The 17978-nt window shown below is 31.9% G+C and overlaps 1 protein-coding gene across 1 annotated transcript in view; it reads left to right on the forward strand.

Annotated features, from left to right (window-relative positions):
• The window catches only part of LOC126886190 (uncharacterized), a 225681-nt gene that overhangs the window by 201804 nt on the left and 5899 nt on the right, over positions 1-17978 (forward strand). The window contains exon 2 of the mRNA XM_050653045.1: positions 15428-15994. Coding sequence (XP_050509002.1) covers positions 15619-15994 — 376 coding nt within the window. The 5' untranslated portion in view covers positions 15428-15618. The remainder of the gene's footprint in view (positions 1-15427; positions 15995-17978) is intronic.

Here is a 17978-nt window from a genome sequence, read left to right on the forward strand (position 1 = left end):
AAGCTGAATCACTTAATCATGCGAAGATCTGGTATACCAAGGAAATCGGTAAAATTTACTGCCGTCTTTCCCATTGTATCATTTCCAAAGGATGTCAATTTCAAAATTTCTTAAAATGTTATCGTATATTACTGCACATTACATTTCATCATCATCATCATCATCATCATCATCATCATAAATCAGCCAATCGCGTACATTGCTGGATATAGGCCTTCCCCAGTTCCTTTCATGGTTCTCTACACTGAACCGCTTGTAGCCAGTTTCTCGCTACTCTTTTGATGTCATCGGTCCATCTAGTCGGTGGTTATCCTCGACTTTTTTATGGTTTCTGTGCCTCCATTCCATGATTCCTCTTGTCCATCTCCGATCTCGTGTTCTAGCTAAGTGCCCTGCTCAGTTCCACTTAAGCGTCGTGATTCTTTCGATGACGTCTTGAACTCCTTATCTTTGCCTGATTTGTTGTTTGGTATGTGCTCTCGAAGGCTTACGTTCAGCATTGCAATTTCTATGGCTCGTTGTGTAATAAGTTTATTCGCGGATTTTTGCGTCAATGTTAAAGTCTCTGTTCCATGAGTTTGTACGGGCAAAACGCTTTGGTTATAAACCTTTCGCTTGAGATACAGCTGGTTCCTAAAAAAACTGATACGACTCTTAAAGCGTATTTTGGAGAAAATTGAGCAGTGTATTTTGAAGGATAAAATTTGTTATTTGCATACAGTCACTGTCACTGCCAAATCTTAAAATTTGTCAGATAACTTATTCTAAAAATGTATACCATTTTTATTATACTTCTTATGTAACTACTTCGTCTTCGTATAACTTATTCTATTCAACGTCAAAAGATGGCTCCACATGCTAGCAAAATAACTAAAAGCAAGAATTGTAACCAAATTAGAAGATGTTTGGTCAATATATGCCATAGCGAACCATTTTAACGTAAGCCGTAAGCAGAACAACAGTTTTAAAACAATTCTTACTTTGTATTGTTGAGTTAAGTCGTTTGTTTTATTCCTTAATAATATTAAAAATAAATAACATCAACCCTATTTTACGTAAAAACTATCATTTATATACTCTTTATAAAAAGCAGAATTTCAAAATATTATCAAAATTTAGACCTTAATAATTATTACAATTTATGAATTAACATGTTATAATATCAGCTTTTTGCTGTTTGTTTGTTTATTTTATTATTTGTCTGTCATAATAAATATAATATAATGGCAGAATAGTCAAAATTTGATTGGTCGGTATTTCATACACTACTCAAAATGATAAAATCTTACTGAGTCGTATCAGTTTTTTTAGGAACCAGCTGTACATGGCAATTGAACTTTTTAGAATATTGCTTAGCTTGCCAAAATGCCGCCTTCTACAAAATATTTTTATTTTGTACGTTAGATAATTTTACCATTTTTTATCAATTTATCAATAATGGTGTAAATAAATATTTTTTGATTGGCGTAAGGTTTATGTTATTTATGTCTGTTTACTATTAATAATATTGGCTAGGAACAGGTATGTTTGGTTGTCTAGAAATTTCCAATCACGTCTAGCAACTGAACTTCCCAAAAAAGAAATTCCTAACGTCACTAGATAGTTGTGTCTAGGAAAAGCGAATCGATTTTGTCATTGTCAATAGTTATATTTCCACTCATTATGAGATTTGTCATAAGTTTAGTTTTCTGAAAGTATGTTTTTAATCCTGCTCTCTTAGACAGAGTTTTAAGCGAATGCACCATAGAAACTGTACCTTTCAAGTTGTCTGCGATTAATACAATATCATCTGCAAACCTCAGATGATTTAATCTTTCTGTATCTATACAGAGGGTGCGCCAAACCTCGGGTTTTCTTTGATTACGGCTAAACTGTGAGATATACAAAAAAATGTTTATAACAAAACTAATGTGTATCAAAGACGTCTATAATTTAAAATTATTTTCGGTTATACAGGGTGAGTCAGAACGACGGTATGAACCAAAGTTGTATTTTTATCAATGGAACACCCTATATATTAAATCATTTTTGAATATATTTTTTAAAAATAAGAAAAATTTGTATAAGCTCTTATATTCCTAAAGTTAATAATTTTCAAAATATTTACATTTTTATTGAGAAAATGGTAATATTTATAGGGCTGTGGATTATGTTTCCAAGGTAATAAAAATTTAATTGGTAGCTCAAAGTTTTTATAATATAGTGTAATTTTTAAATAATTTAATATCTTTTACTTGTAGCCATAAAATATATAGTGTGATCACTATTTGCAAATTCAAAATTTTCTCATTTTTTTAATAAAACACCCTGTATATTTGTATTGCATTTTGTAGGAAATATTACAACCTTTCTTTTTGTATAAGGTTGTATGTACATAATATGTTTGGTTTTGTAAATATTTAAAAAAGAACTATAGATTTTATGTTTCGCGGATATTTTATATCCGCGATAATTCTAATTAAGTTTTTTGCAAAAAAAATTATAATCTGATTTTAGAAACATACACTAAAATATGAAAGATGAAAATAAAAATTTAATTAAAGATTAAAATAAAACGTATGCAAGTGCAACTGAATTGAATTTAATAACTTTAAAATTATGTTACTAAGAATTTTTTACCATAATAATAAGTAATTAATATGGATAAATTAATTATTAAATTAAACAACCAATTTTAAAACCTACCTTAGAAAATTTTCTACCCTAGTAACTTTATTGTGCCCAATTTTGTTAGTTAAATTGTATTTACGAGTAAGATCAGTTAATAACTTTTTAATTTACCTACATCTTGAGAACGTATTATAAAGTATGCTTTGAAACAAATGAACGTAATAAAAGTATATTATAAATTAATAGTATCTATGTAGTGGTGTCACAAGAACTGGTAATAATTTCTAAGGGTTTCACGTTTCACCCAAAACAAATGTCATATCCACCAATTGTTCGATTGAAAAATTAAAATATAAAATATAAAACATCGTTACAAAAATTTCAACTACAAAAGTATTACCAGCTTTTGTGACACCAGTTAAAACTTGCTACACGGTTTTGCTGATAGGCAGAACTGCTAGCGATATGGGTTCTGGAAAGTTGTTTGTTTGTTTATTTACCAGCTAGCTCGAATAAAACAAAATAAAACAAACATTTAGGACTGTGATAGGTTAAAATTTATTAAATTAAGAGGATTGATGTTACGATGCATATACAGCGAGAGATAATCCTAATACCAGCGAGAATATAACTTTAATTATTGTGAATGTTGTTAAATATGATAAATATATATGCAATATAAGAAAACTAGAACTGGTAGAATGCCCAAATCGTATCGATACGTTTGTTTACACAGTAAGTATTAGAATGACAATTTATTTATATATTAATATATTTATCTTTGATAAGTGTATTCCTGTATTGGTGAATCTTTATTTTGGTTTTAGTTATGTACTTCTGTTTGGCGCAGGAAAATGGAAAGAGCTTACTTGGTTGTTGGTAATGTAGTGACTTGTTGGACTCCTTGTTGTTCAGCCTGTATAGTAAATACCCTGGACTGGTATGAATAGTTCGATTTTACGTCTCCCAGGCTATGTTTAATTATTTAATTGTGGTTCATGAAGCTGCAGTATGTACAAGTTGGAGCATAAAAGTAGAAGGAAGACAAAGATAAAAAGACCTAAAAGCAGGTAATAAAAGTTATAACTAAAGCTATAGGCAGAATAGAGGTTATCTTACCAGAGGTGTAGTATGGCTTTATTAGTGGTAATTTCGAGTAGACTACAAATCCAACAACAGTTGATTTCTTTATCCTTTAAGATAATACAATATTGTCTAACTCGAAACCCTAGAAAGCTATCAAAGATCCGCTAAAATTCGCTAGCACAACGTGCAAAATGATCAGCTTTCTATTTTTTTGGGAATAGAAGTGGCGCGAGAAATGTCTAGATTTGAGAGGGAGTAGTTAATTCTTCTTCTCAAAAATGGCCTACACCTACGTGGTTTCTAACCTATGTGAGACAATTTACCAGTTTACTACTAAATATTAAATTGGTTACTAGATAAATTATTAGTATATATTATTATTATCTATTATTTAATGAGATAAGATAAAATATTACCATACTAACCAACTATTATTTTGTTTTAGGTGCTTAACCATGGAAGAACAGGATTTAGAAGAACAATTTTAATTGATTGGTTATATTTTTATATTTAACTGTGGAACAAAATAAAGTTTTATAAAAATAGTAGTAAGTAATTATTATTTATTTAGTGAAACCGTAACAAACTATTTATAATGATAAATAATTTGGCTAATACATTTTTTTTGTAATTTAAAAGTATTTTGCAATCTGTTGAGTGTCAACAATAAACAAAAGTAATGACACTGACTAAGGACAAGAAGGATTTTACCCACCGGTAAAATCAAAGTACGATTTTTATAAAGTTGTGTAGAAAATAATTACATATTATAACTACTAACTAATCAGTTTAAAAGTTTACTCTAAATGGTAAGTCCAGTGGTTTGAACCTCTTTAACCTACGCTGTTCTTGTGAATTGTCTAGGAGTTTAAGTGCAAACTGGTTTTCATTATCCTCCAACTTGGCAATGTATGCAGCGCTACGCCTTGTGATGACTTCTTGTACCATATCCATTTTAAGGTCTCGAATAATTCTGTTGTTGATGTACCAAGGTGCATTAGTGATGGTTCTGAGGGTTTTTGATTGGAAGCGTTGGATGATTTCGATGTTGGAGTGACTGGCTGTTCTCCATAGTTCCAACCCATATGTCCAGATTGGCATAAGTATCGCCTTATAGAGCAGCAATTTGTTATCCAGAGGTATTCTTGATGAACGGCCCATTAACCAATACATATTTCTGAACTGCTTTCCTACCTACCTAGTTGCTTTCTCTTGGTCCAGATATGTTTCCTCCATGTGATACTTCTGTCCAAATGAATACCAAGATATTTACCTCGTTGGCTGATGGTAATTGGTGATTGTTTAGAGTTACAGGAGGACAAGTTCCTCTTCGTGTTGTAAATGTGTTGTCTAATACATTTAACATTTATTTGTTTCAAAGCATACTTTATAATTATGTTCTCAAGGTGTAAGTAAATTTAAAAGGTAAATTAAAAGTTTAACAGAACTTACTCGTAAATGCAATATAATTAACAATTAATTTGGTACAGGAAAGTCGCTGTGGTAGAAAAATTACTAGGGTAGATATCAAATTTGGTTGTTTATTTAATTTATTAACTACTTTATGCATTCATTAGTATGGTAAAATAATTTTTGTAAAATAATTTTAAGTTATTAAATTCAATAGAATTGTACTAGTATACGATTTATTTTAATCTTTAATTACGTTTTTATTTTCATATTTGATATTTTGATGTATTTTTCTAAAACCAGATTATAATAATTTTTTTTTGAAAAAAAATGTTTTAATAAAAAATCCGCAAAAACATAGTATCTGTAGTTTTTTTTTAAATATCTACAAAACGAAACATGCTAGGTACATACAACCTTATACCAAAAGAAAGGTTGTAATATTTACTACAAAAGGCAATACTAATATATATGCTAATATATACAATGCTAATATATAATTTAAAAAAATGAGAAAATTTTGTATTTGCAAATAGTGATCACACTGTATACTTTATGGCTATATGTCAAATATGTTCTTTTTTTTTAAATAACAGTATACTAAAAAAATTTTTACATGTCATTTAAATTTTTATTACCCTGAAAGCCTAATCCACAGATCTTTGAATATTACCATTTTTCTCAATAAAAGTGTAAATATTTCGAAAATTGTTAACTTTAGGCCTATAATGCCTTATATAAATTCTTAATATTTTAAAAAAATATATTTAAAAATTATTTAATATATAGGGTGTTCTATTTAAAAAAACAAGACTTTGGTTCGTACCGTCGTTCTAACTCACCCTGTATAATCGAAAATAATTTTAAATTATAGACGGCTTCGATATACATTAATTTTGTACAAAACATTTTTATGTATATCCCATAATTCAGCCGTAATCAAAGAAAACCAGAGGTTTGGCTTGCCATTTTAAGTATTCTTAAATACTGTGAAATTAATTTTGTTGAAATAGTATCTTCTTATTTTACTCCTCGACCTAAGCTGAATTTTCGTATAGCCGTATGTCTGTGTCTTCGTGTAGCCGTATAATTGATGCAGCGTTCTCATATATGGTTTTGAATAATAGAGCTCCAGTACTGTTTCAAACTCTACATAGTCAAAAGCTTTCTCGTAATCGACAAATGCAAGAACTAGTGGTATGTTTTACTCGATGCATTTTTCATTTAATAGATATCTTTATGGTATGTAAATGGACATTTCTGCCATATCCTGCCCTGAAACCTGCCTGTTATTTGGGCTGATAGAAATCAACTTTTGGGTGCTAGTCCCTTCGTTAAGATTTTCATGAAGAGTTTGTACATATACTGCACATTTATTATAAGTTAATTGGGTAACTGACATTTACATTGAAAAGATTTTAAAAGATCATGTTTTGCGATTTAACGGCATATTCGCTGGCCTCATACGCCAGTGCACGTGGGTACGAGCCCTGCCAAAGACAAACCATTTTCATTTCCAATAATGACATGAGCCGTTTCACTGTGCCTCGGAGAGCACGTAAAGCCGTCGGTACTCCTGGGCTAGCGTATCGGCACTAGTTACTAGAGCTGTGTAGTTCGTGAACGAACTAGTTCAAAAGATCGACTCTCATAACTGAACTAAAAGATTCAATCACAAATATTAAAAAGATCGAATCATCGAACTAAACGTACTGACTGCAACTGCAACACACAAACACAACGCAACGGACAGAGCGAGAGAGGCAACGATGGAACGATGTCGATATTTTCGATTGTCGATCTCGATCTTTCAACGATTTCAATCCATCTCGCCAACCGCAAGCAAACGTTTGTCGAGGTCGAGCTGGATCGAAGTAAATTAATATTTAAACATTATTTAAAGAAAAAGCGTCATAATTTAACCCCACGAGGAAGAGTGAGATGCAAATTCGGTTTACTGTTACCGAGTTTGATTATTTGATTTGATATTTGATGGATTTAGTTACGACCTACTAGCGAAATAGAAGTAAAGGTTGCGTTAAGTAAGGGTTCTTTTTTTTTCATTTTATGAAAATGAGATGCATGGAGATGCGATGGAGGGTTAAAGAAAGAGATGCTGAATAATGTCCTATACTTTTCCATTAAATTTTTTAATAACCGTTATTTTATAAAAGAGTTATATTATATTGAAAGATTTATTTCGAGGAAAAACTGAAAACGTGAAAACCCCAAGAAAACAGACTTTTAGTAAACAGTAACAAAACAAATACAATTTTATAGATTACTTTTTATTTTTTTATATTTACAAAAATATTTAATGTCATTTGTCAAAATAAACGATTCCTGATTGATCTACTTTGAACTAATTTATATTTGATTCTCCCATCTTAAAGTATGTCGTATGAATCATCAGTGAACTAAATGAACTAAACGAACTACTCTTTTGTACTATTCATTTTAATGACCGAGATCGAAAGATCGAAATCCACGTAGTGAACTATACTTCCCAGCTCTACTAGTTACTTGAAACAGGGTTAAAGATGTAAATGGCGCCGGAACTCTCCGAAAGGATCTCCCCGGCAAAAATGCCATACGATATTATTATTATAAGTTAATTGAATTAATAGGATGTTGCGCGTGTAAAAATGAATTTAAATAAAACAAAAGTGATGACAAATCAAGATATTTTTTTTTATTAACCCCACATTTATTACAATCTATCTATACACTCTAAACCTAAATGTTTAGGTAGATAACAGACAATAAGTAATAGGACTGACAATAATTAGGAATGACATGTAGGGAAGCATCCAGTGATGCACCCCTTTTTTAAAACTTAGCCTACAACACTGACTATTTCTCACATAAACTTATACACATTAATTTAGTGCCTATTGTTCACTTAACTCTAACGGAACTTTTCGTTTTAACCTACGAACAGTACGCGGTTTATTCACTAAATTTTTTGCTAACACGTTTGGATGCACTTTAAGTTTTTCTGTATGTTTTTTCGCGCACTTTTTGATGTCATCTTTGACGTATGGTAGTCCGGCGTCGCGATGGATGGCTTCATTGGTTATGAACCATGGAACTCCTAGTATTGATCTCAATATTTTGGACTGAAATCTTTGTATGATTTCAATGTTGGAATGTGCGGCGGTTCCCCATAATTCTATCCCATAAGTCCACACTGGCTTTAGGATGGATTTGTAGATTAATATTTTATTTTCAGTTGATAGTTTTGATTTTTTGCCCAACAGCCAATATATGGTTCCTAACTTATGACCCAGTTGTTTTCGCTTAGTAAATATATGCTTCCTCCAGTTTAATCTTCTGTCCAAGTACATACCTAGATATTTGACTTCATCCCCTTGTGGGATTCCTTTACCGTTTAAGTATACAGCCGGACATGTTTCCCTACGCGTGGTAAATGTTAGGTGTAGCGATTTGTTTTCATTAATTTTGACTCTCCATTTTGTCATCCATTGTTGAATTTTATTTAGATTATTTTGTAAGATTTCTGAGGCTATTTTGGGATTTTTGTTCGATGATAGTATTGCCGTATCATCCGCAAATGTGGCTGTAGTGATATGTGTATCTGTCGGTAAGTCAGCAGTGAATATAAGGTATAATATAGGTCCTAGTACATTTCCTTGGGGCACCCCAGCGAGAATTTGTTGTATGTTTGTGTATTCATTCTCATACTTTACCTGGAAATTTCTGTTGGTGATATATGACTTTAAGAGTATATAGTAATTTGTAGGTAAATTCTGTTTTAGTTTACATAATAGGCCTTTATGCCAGACTTTATCAAATGCCTGACTTACGTCCAGAAATACCGCCGAGCAGTACCTATTATTTTCAAAGTCCTCGTTGACTCTCTCTACAATTCTATGTACCTGTTGTATTGTTGAATGTTGTTTTATAAACCCAAATTGGTGTGGTGGTATTAGTTTTTTGTTTTCTAGTATAGGCATTAGCTTAGTAAGTGTCAGCTTTTCAAAAACTTTGGATACCACGGGAAGAAGACTAATAGGACGGTAGGACTGTAAATTTTCTGTTTCTTTTCCTGGCTTTAGTATCATTGTTATTTGTGCTAGTTTCCACTGTGATGGGAAATGTTCTAGTCTCATTATAGAGTTAAATACCTGTGTCAGAAATTGGAAGCCTTTCTCTGGGAGTTGCTGAAGAGCTTTTCCTGTAATCAGGTCGTACCCTGGAGCCTTTTTTGGATCGATGTGTTGTATAATATTTTTTACCTCATTTTTTGTGAATCTTTTTTCAGAAAGTTCTAGTTGATAAGGTTTTGTCAGTATCGAAATAATTTCTTCTTCAGTTTGTAGTGAGTAATTTCCCTCATTTGGTGTAAAGACTTTTTTAAGATGTGTCGCAAATGTTTCGGCCTTTTCTAGAGAACTTCTCGCCCATTGTCCTGTTTGTGTTCTTAGTGGTGGGACTGTATAGTTCTGCCTTCGTAGAGTCCTTGTAGCCTTCCATAACGAGTAGTCAGTAGCTTGAGTTGCATCTAGTTTTTGTAGGTATTCCTGAAAGCTTGCATTTTTTTCTGCTATTATCAATTTTTTTAGGTCTTTTTGTGCTTTATTGAGGTTTGTTTTACTTTGAGGTGATCTTGATAATTGCCATTGTTTTCTGAGTCTTCTTTTCTCAATTATTTTTTCATGTATTGTATTGGAACAGTGTTTGTTCATATGTCGATTTGTAGGTAATGGTGTTGAGTTCCATGCTGCTTCCTGTAAAACTGTGTTAAAATGTTCTACTGCTTGTTCGATTTGTTTATCGGTCTTTAGTGGGATGTCTAAATTGATTTGATTATTTACTTGATATCTAAAATAACTCCAAATTGTTTTGTTGTTGTGTCACACAACAAATCAAGATATCACACCCGACTTAGATGGAAGTGAGGTCGAAAGTGTCTAACTTCGAGAAGAGTATAAGTTTATGACAGTTGATAGATACATTAAAAACATTTTAGAAGATCATGTTTTGCCACTTGCCAGCCATATTGGATAACAAATTCGTATTAATACACCATGATGATGGCGCAGGTCATCATGTCGGTAGAATAGTGAATAGAGACCTTGATGAGATTCAAAAACTTAAGTCACACGATCAAACTAGGCAAAGAGAATTAAACGGCAGAGATAACTAGAAGAAACCGAATTACTTAGGAAGCAGTAGGAAGACTAAGTGATGTGTTAAAAAACAAAGAGATACCAATGAATTTAAAGAAAGAGGTATTCAAGGTTGTAATCTACCAGTTATGACCTATGGAATAGAGGTCATGACACTGACAGAGGTACCAGCCAATAGATTGAGAACGACACAGAGGACAATCGAACGAGCTATGTTAGTTGTATCTCTGAGAGAACGTATACGAAATAAGGACGTGCGAAGAAGGAAGAAGGTAGAAGATATAATTGTAAGAATTGCGCAAATTAAATGGAACTGTGTAGGACACGTGGCACGACAAAACATTGAAATGTGGACGAGAAACAGTGTACATTGGAGAAAACGCGAACGCACTCGTAGTAGAGGAAGACCACAAAAACGGCTAGACCACATCAAACCAAAAATGGGAAGAAACTTGCACCAAATAGCACAAAACACAGAAAAGTGGTGGAGAACTCAGGGGGAGGTCCTTGTCCAGGACTGAATGCAAACAAGCTGAAGAAGAAGAATAATTGCAGTAATAAACCAGCAGTTTTGGTTAACCTTCTAGAATATTAAAATTATTGTATCGTTGCAGAGCCGATTAGAAGACCCTTCAAATAAGATGTCTCGCGATGTCCATGTCGGTTTGTGTTTAAAAAAATTGTCGATTACGTCATGATGCCAATACTAATGACGTAATGTCTATCGCATATATAGCAATTGATAGCCATACAAAAATTAAAATTGACGTTTGATTGATTTTTTCAAGTCGTCTGTTTCTGAACTAATGAATTTGATCCTTACTTTTGCATCATACTGTATATGGTGAGCGTATAAAATAATTTAATACGAGTTTCTATTAGTGTAAAATGTATCCTCCAAATTATTATTTATAGACCTTCACATTTGTTTTCAGTCTGCAAAACCTAACAGGAAGATAAATAAAGACCCTATGAAAATTTAAATAATGTTATTAACAATGCAAAAAGGGTTTATGGATTTAATTGAGGCGTACTTACGTTCCGGCCGGTTTTACCCTAATTTTGGTGTTACGACCTCTCATTCCGCGTGTGGTTCGGACAAGCAATAACAAAGTGACTACATACAGCGTTGTTGTTGAGTTTATATTGAGTTACATAAATGAGTGAGTTTAAACAAAATAAAAATTGTAAATGAGTTTTAAATGCTAGTTACTATTTTTAGAATTTTAAAGTGGAGACAATGAAATAGGTGCATAATGTATGCGCTGAAAAGAGTATAGTTTGCATGGTTATTAAGTAAAATCGATTTTGATAATTTTATAATTACAGAAGTGGCACTTTTCTTATGAATTATAGATCGGCTTTTATCACGAAGCTGAGATTATCAGCGTAAATTATTTACATTTTTAAGATAGCTATACCTGTTCTGCAATTTTGTAATGACAAAATTACATCAAACTAACATAATATTTTGATTTTATTGGATTTACCTATAATACCAAATAATTGGTTGAAGTTTTCCTTCAAAAATTTTTGGAAAAAAAGATATGTTATAGATGTTTAATGATATTATGTACGTTTTAAAGCTGTCTCAATGTATTCAAAAATAAATACAGTGGAACCCCGATTAGTCGGCCCCCGATAACCCGGAAGTCCGGCTAACCCGGACCGATTTTCATCAGATAAACATTTTGATTTTCAGTACATATTTTGTATTTTGACAATGACACCCGTTCTGGGCGTCGAAATGTTAATAAAATAATTTTTTCAATTTAATTGTGGCTTATTTCCCATCAAAATAGTTAATTATCAGATAAACATTTCAACAATAAAAATGTATGTATGTAATATAATATTTGAGAGATAATGTGTATTTGTGTAATTTGAACAATACGATAGTAAAAATGACTCATGGCACAAGCCGGCAGAAACAACAGGCACCTGTCTGTAGTATTCCTTTATTTTTTATTTCAAACTGTGTTAGCATTGTTTAAGAAAGACTATTTAAAAAATTTCTTTTTTAATCAATGGTCTTAGTTTTCACTGTTCTTAATACATAATAACAAAACATCGTTCCGATTTTGACTGTATGAATACAGTATTGTATTGTTCGCTTCCGTTTGCTTAGGTTTGTGTTTGCGTGTTTTTAGTAATTTAGATGTGTAGGTACTGTGCATATTTATATATATTTCATGTTATTTCAATTCTAACGGAGTTTATCTGTAAGTATACCGTATTTTTTTAATTTTTACCATATTCTCCGGCTAACCCGGATTTTCGATAATCCGGATCGACCGCAGTCCCGATTAATCCGAGTTATCGAGGTTCCACTGTACATATACAGAGAAAAAGTCGGAAGTTCCGGAAAGTCTCCTGACAAACGAAAATCGGAGATTCCTCAGATAATTTTAGGATAATTTGTCCCAATTTACCTATAAATATAATTTATCCTAATTCGCTTTATATATACTGACGGACAAAAATATTGCATATGCATGTGGAATGAAATTTTTTGTGCTGCTTTCCTTAGCCCCCCTGTATCATAGGAATACAACTTCTTTTCCGAGTGCGATGTTTTAAAGTATCATATAAATGCTATAGCCAAATTTAAATCTGATCTGGGCTATATGCTGGCCACTATAATTTTTAAATTGAATCTCATCAAGGTAAGTACTCACCAAGGTAAGTACTCACTATGCTAACGGCATGAAGACGTACATTGGCAGCAATATGTCATATCCAATATGGCTTTCAAATGGTAAAACATGATCTTCTAAAATATTTTCAATGTAAATGTCAGTTGGCGTTCGCCTAATTACCTCCACGTGTTCGGTATGTCCTTTCAAAGCAATATTGCTTTGTAGCAATATGCCGTCACCACCAAAACTAACGGTCTGTATTAAGTTACAACTGACATACTGTTCTTCAACTCTTCTGTAGACGAAGTTTTGTAAATCTTGCTTCCATATGGTGCACTGTATGCCAGATGTAACCTCATACAGAATGTTTCCTTTGGTGGTGGCGGCCTAGTGCTATGAAGTGGTATTTCTTGGAAAGGAGAGACCGAACTTGTGGAGGTGATTGGGTGAATGACAGCTGATAGGTACATTAGAAACATTTTAGAAGATCATGTTTTGCCATATTGGATAACAAATTCGTATTAATGCACCATGGCGCAGGTCTTCATGTCGGTAGAATAGTGAATAGTTACCTTGATGATATTCAATTTAAAAATTATATTAGCAAGCATATAGCCCATATTAAATTTAAATCCGATTATACCATTTATATGATACAATAAAATATCGCATTCGGAAAAGAAATCCAATTTATGACACTGGGGACAGCAGAAAAAAATTTATTTCACACGTTAATTTCAAAATATGCAATATTTTTTCCGTGAGTGTATTATAGTCCGAAAATGCTTCCTAATGCAGCTAGAGCTACTTAAAGATGGCACCTCGTAATTATTATTTATTTTAAATACCTCCACAACGCTTCTATTTAGAGAAACGAAAACTGGTACGTCTATTTATCTTCCAGAGATAAATCGATTCCATCAATTGCGAATTTCTAGAACTGCTCATAGACGTCCGTTGTGGGTAGGGCAAAGGTTATTTTATCGGATAAATTTCTTGTTTTTAACTTTTAAGCAGTTTTGACAATGTATTATTAAATTGTGAGGTATTCTGGTACTATAAAGTACTCTTGATATACCGTTTTCTAGAAAAATCGATTTGAAAATTTTTCGTTTTGTGAATTTGAAAAAAATTCCTTTAGTACTAGAATACCTTATAATTTAATAATCTGGTGTCAAAAATATTTAAAAATTAAAGACAAGATAGCTATGGGTATTTATCTTTTAGAGGTGAATATATTAAGAAATAGATTCACCTCTAAGCCCGGCCGCACATCAAAGAAACATGAAACGTAAATTACGTTTCATGGAAATAAACCACTGCTAAACAAATATATATCCGGCCATTTATGAGACTCTCCGAAAATAAAAATGTGTCATGAGCATGAATCACACTCGTTTCATTAGTAGGCGGACTTTGAGATTTTTTTAGCAGTGTTTTCTTTTCATGAAACATGTTTTTCGTTTCATGTTTCATGTTTTTCGTTTCATGTTTCTTTGGTGTGCGGCTTGGCTAAAAGATAAATATCCGTACCAGTTTTCATTTTTCTAAAGAGTTTTTTGTTTTTTTGTTTGACATGTTTTTTTAAATTCAAAGAACAAGAAAATTTCAAATCTGTTTTTACAGAAAACGTTGTACTCTACCGAATTAAAGCAAGAGTACCTTTTAGTACATACCTACTATTAGAATACCTCACAATTTATTAATCCTTTGTCAAATATGCTTAAAAATTAAAGACAAAAAAGTTATGTGATAAAATAACCGTTACTTAGCCAAGACGGACATCTATGACCGGTACTAGACATTCGCAATTGATGGAATCGATTTTTCCCTGGAAGATAAATAGGCGTACCAGTTTTAGTTTTTTTAAATAATAGAAGCGTTGTAGAGGTATTTAAAACAAAACTAATTACAAGACGCTATCTGCAAAGAGTTATAGTTCCCTTATGCTTCTTTTCATGGGCATTTTTCAGTGCGTCACAAATGATAGAAAAAAAGGTAAGTCCGTGATAATATACAGTTTAGTGACATGACTTTTCAGTTAAATCTGACAGTTGTCACATTTTATTTGCAATTTGGCATAAAAACAAATCAATTGTGTTTATTGTATTTATAAAATGGTATTTTCTTTGATTTGTATAGTCTTATAAATTGTACAGATTATATTCGTAGATATATTATATAATTGGTAAATTTTTTTTTTCGATTACAGCGCCATCTATTGACAACTAGAATAAATGTTATAAATGTCATCGATGAAATGTAGTCACCGACGTGCGTTTTTTTCTATCACATACAATTTAATGCGTTAGAATGAAATCGAAAAACTGTGACGAACTAAAAGATGCTCATAAGAAAAAGCATAGCAATCATTTTTGGACTAGGTGAAATTGTCTGTGAGTTAAATTGTCTTAAAATTATCTGACGAGACTCCGGTCTTCCTTTGTCAGTAGAGTCTCTGGACACCCTGTATTGTTTATATAACTGGTGTCTTCTAATTTTTATTACCATTGTTTTTTTTTGTTTCAGATTAACCTGGAAATCTAGATGTTATAGTATTTTAACTGGACCAATACAATTTAACGTATTAAATTCCCTTTATTTAAACACATTATGAACGAGAGACTAATTGAACGCGGACATGCGACATACTAAATAAATCTATTGTATATATCACAAACAATAATTACTTATGAAACTAGACAAACATTTTGTAAATAATGACTCTTAAAGACCAAACTTTACCTTTCGCCTCCCTTTCGACACTTCCTATTTCTTTTTCAACTACAGAATCTTCTACCGACATAGCCAATAGTTCATCTTTTCCTGGCCCCATAGATCTCGCAATCACGATACTTAAACCAATTACAACTATCGAAACTGACGAATTATGGCACCCAATAGTCTTCAACGAAAATTCGAGCCGGTATTTTGACACTATCGAAAGTCTTTTGACATTTGACGCAGATAACGCGAGTGGAAATATTTCCTCCAGAGACAACAGAACTATTCTTGTCAACAATGCTACAGTGCAACTTGTTTCCATGATTTTAACTGCCATTATACTGGGCTTTATCATCTTATCTACTATTATAGGTAAGTTTTTATACTGATTTTACTAGATCAAATATTTATATTTTTTTTAATGAAACATAATTTTAACGTTAAGAGTATGTAATCTATTTAATACGCAATAACGTATTACCTATCACACAGTTCACTGTTAGTAAAATTGAAAAAAAAATTGATAAACTGGACACGTGAAACATGCTGCAAATTCTCGTCGTATAAGCTATTAAGTGTGACTGTGATTCCTCAAATTGATTCAAGGCAAATTTTAGCTGATACAAACATTTCTAAAAACTCTGTTTTACTAACAAAAGAGAAATATCATCTGTATAAAATTTAGAACGTCCAAGACATCACTGAAGATAATCCAGATCGCCGAATGCAGTTTTGCGACAGATGTAAGATTTATGTAGGTAATCAAAATCCACGCGTTATTCGCCAAATCCTTTTTTCTGATGAAGCAATCTTCTGTTTACATGGAACGGTACATCCTTAAAACAACAGATATTAGATCCTCTCCCCAATATCTCCAGATAATACACCACTTGATTTTTTCCTGTGGTCTTACTTAAAATCAAAAGTTTATATCGATCGATCACAAAATTAAATTTAAATTTATATATAGAAAATTTTAGCATTTAAGCAAAATAGCCCAGTAAATAAAATACGCACATACCGTGTAATTTTCAGGGTCAACTCCGAATTGCATGAAAATGTGGATTTAAGTTCTACTTACCCTCCACTTCAAAGTTGAACTTGTGCCGTTGGTTGCTTTTGCTTGGGGGCTGACAGTCACCCCTTCTGGGGGATGAAAAACGCGCGTTTAATACAGTTCCTGAAATTGATCAATTGAATAATTCTGAGCAACTTTAATTTTATAGTGTTTTTTAAGTAAGTCAATATTTTTCGAATTATTTGCGATTGAAAATGTTTATTTTTCGACAAAAACCACGCGTTCAGGCAGTTTTTCGCAAATAACTCAATAACTGAGTTGATTGAATCGAAACTATTTTAATAAAAACTATTCTTCTTATTTATTTATTTTTATTTGCTAAATATTAGCAAAAATATAGCATAGCGTGAAGTCTATAGTCGTAGCAGAAGCAAAGTTGTAGCTCACGAAAAAAGTTCTTATTCGTCAAATTCCAATTCGAATATAAATATGTCAACGTGAAATAATAACAATAAAATGAAGAATTTTTCGGGAAAAACCCGTTGAATCATTTCTAGAGTGTTTAAAGAAAGATTTATTTTTTATAAAATTTTCTAGCATCACAACTAACGGAGTTACGCTCAAAATAAAGTTGGCCCTTTTTTTTGGTAAAAAATAAATAGTGAAAATCTTGGAACTAATCAAATGGAACTAATCGTTATCACTTTGCAAAAAATTTACACTAATTGTGTATTTTTATATCGTCTGCAAGTTTCACCGGTTTAAAGTGCATATTTATAGTTAAAAGTGCATATTATTATAGTTAAAAGGGCTTGAACGAGTCACCAATCGCGACTGTGTGCAAACTTTGAACGGCCATATCTTATCCAACTTTTATGTCACAGAAAAACTAAATGAAACTAGCATGTTTGCAAAACGTACATCTTTTTACTCTTTGAGATGTTTCGTACCACTAATACTTTTGTTATTTGGAAAAATGGCATTTTTCCAAAAATTTTACAATCTTTTTTTACTGTGAAACCAAATTTTTTCAAAAAAAGCACTTCGAACTGGTCAAAGTTACATATCCTATAAACAATACACATACATTTTAATTGTAACGATTAATTTTCTTTAGGGTGCTAAATAGGGGGAGATTTTCACGATTTTTTTATACCAAACAAAAGGGGCCCCACCTTTATTGTGAGCTTAACTTATTTAGTATTGATGCTAGAAACTTTTATAAAAATAAAAATAAAACTTTTTTAAACAATTAAAGAACTTTTAATATATTTTTGCCGAAAATTGCTTAATTTTTTGGATATTTCACATTGAAATATTCGATTTGGAATTTGACCA

Source organism: Diabrotica virgifera, chromosome 6, assembly GCF_917563875.1.
Source record: "Diabrotica virgifera virgifera chromosome 6, PGI_DIABVI_V3a".
NCBI lineage: Eukaryota > Metazoa > Arthropoda > Insecta > Coleoptera > Chrysomelidae > Diabrotica > Diabrotica virgifera.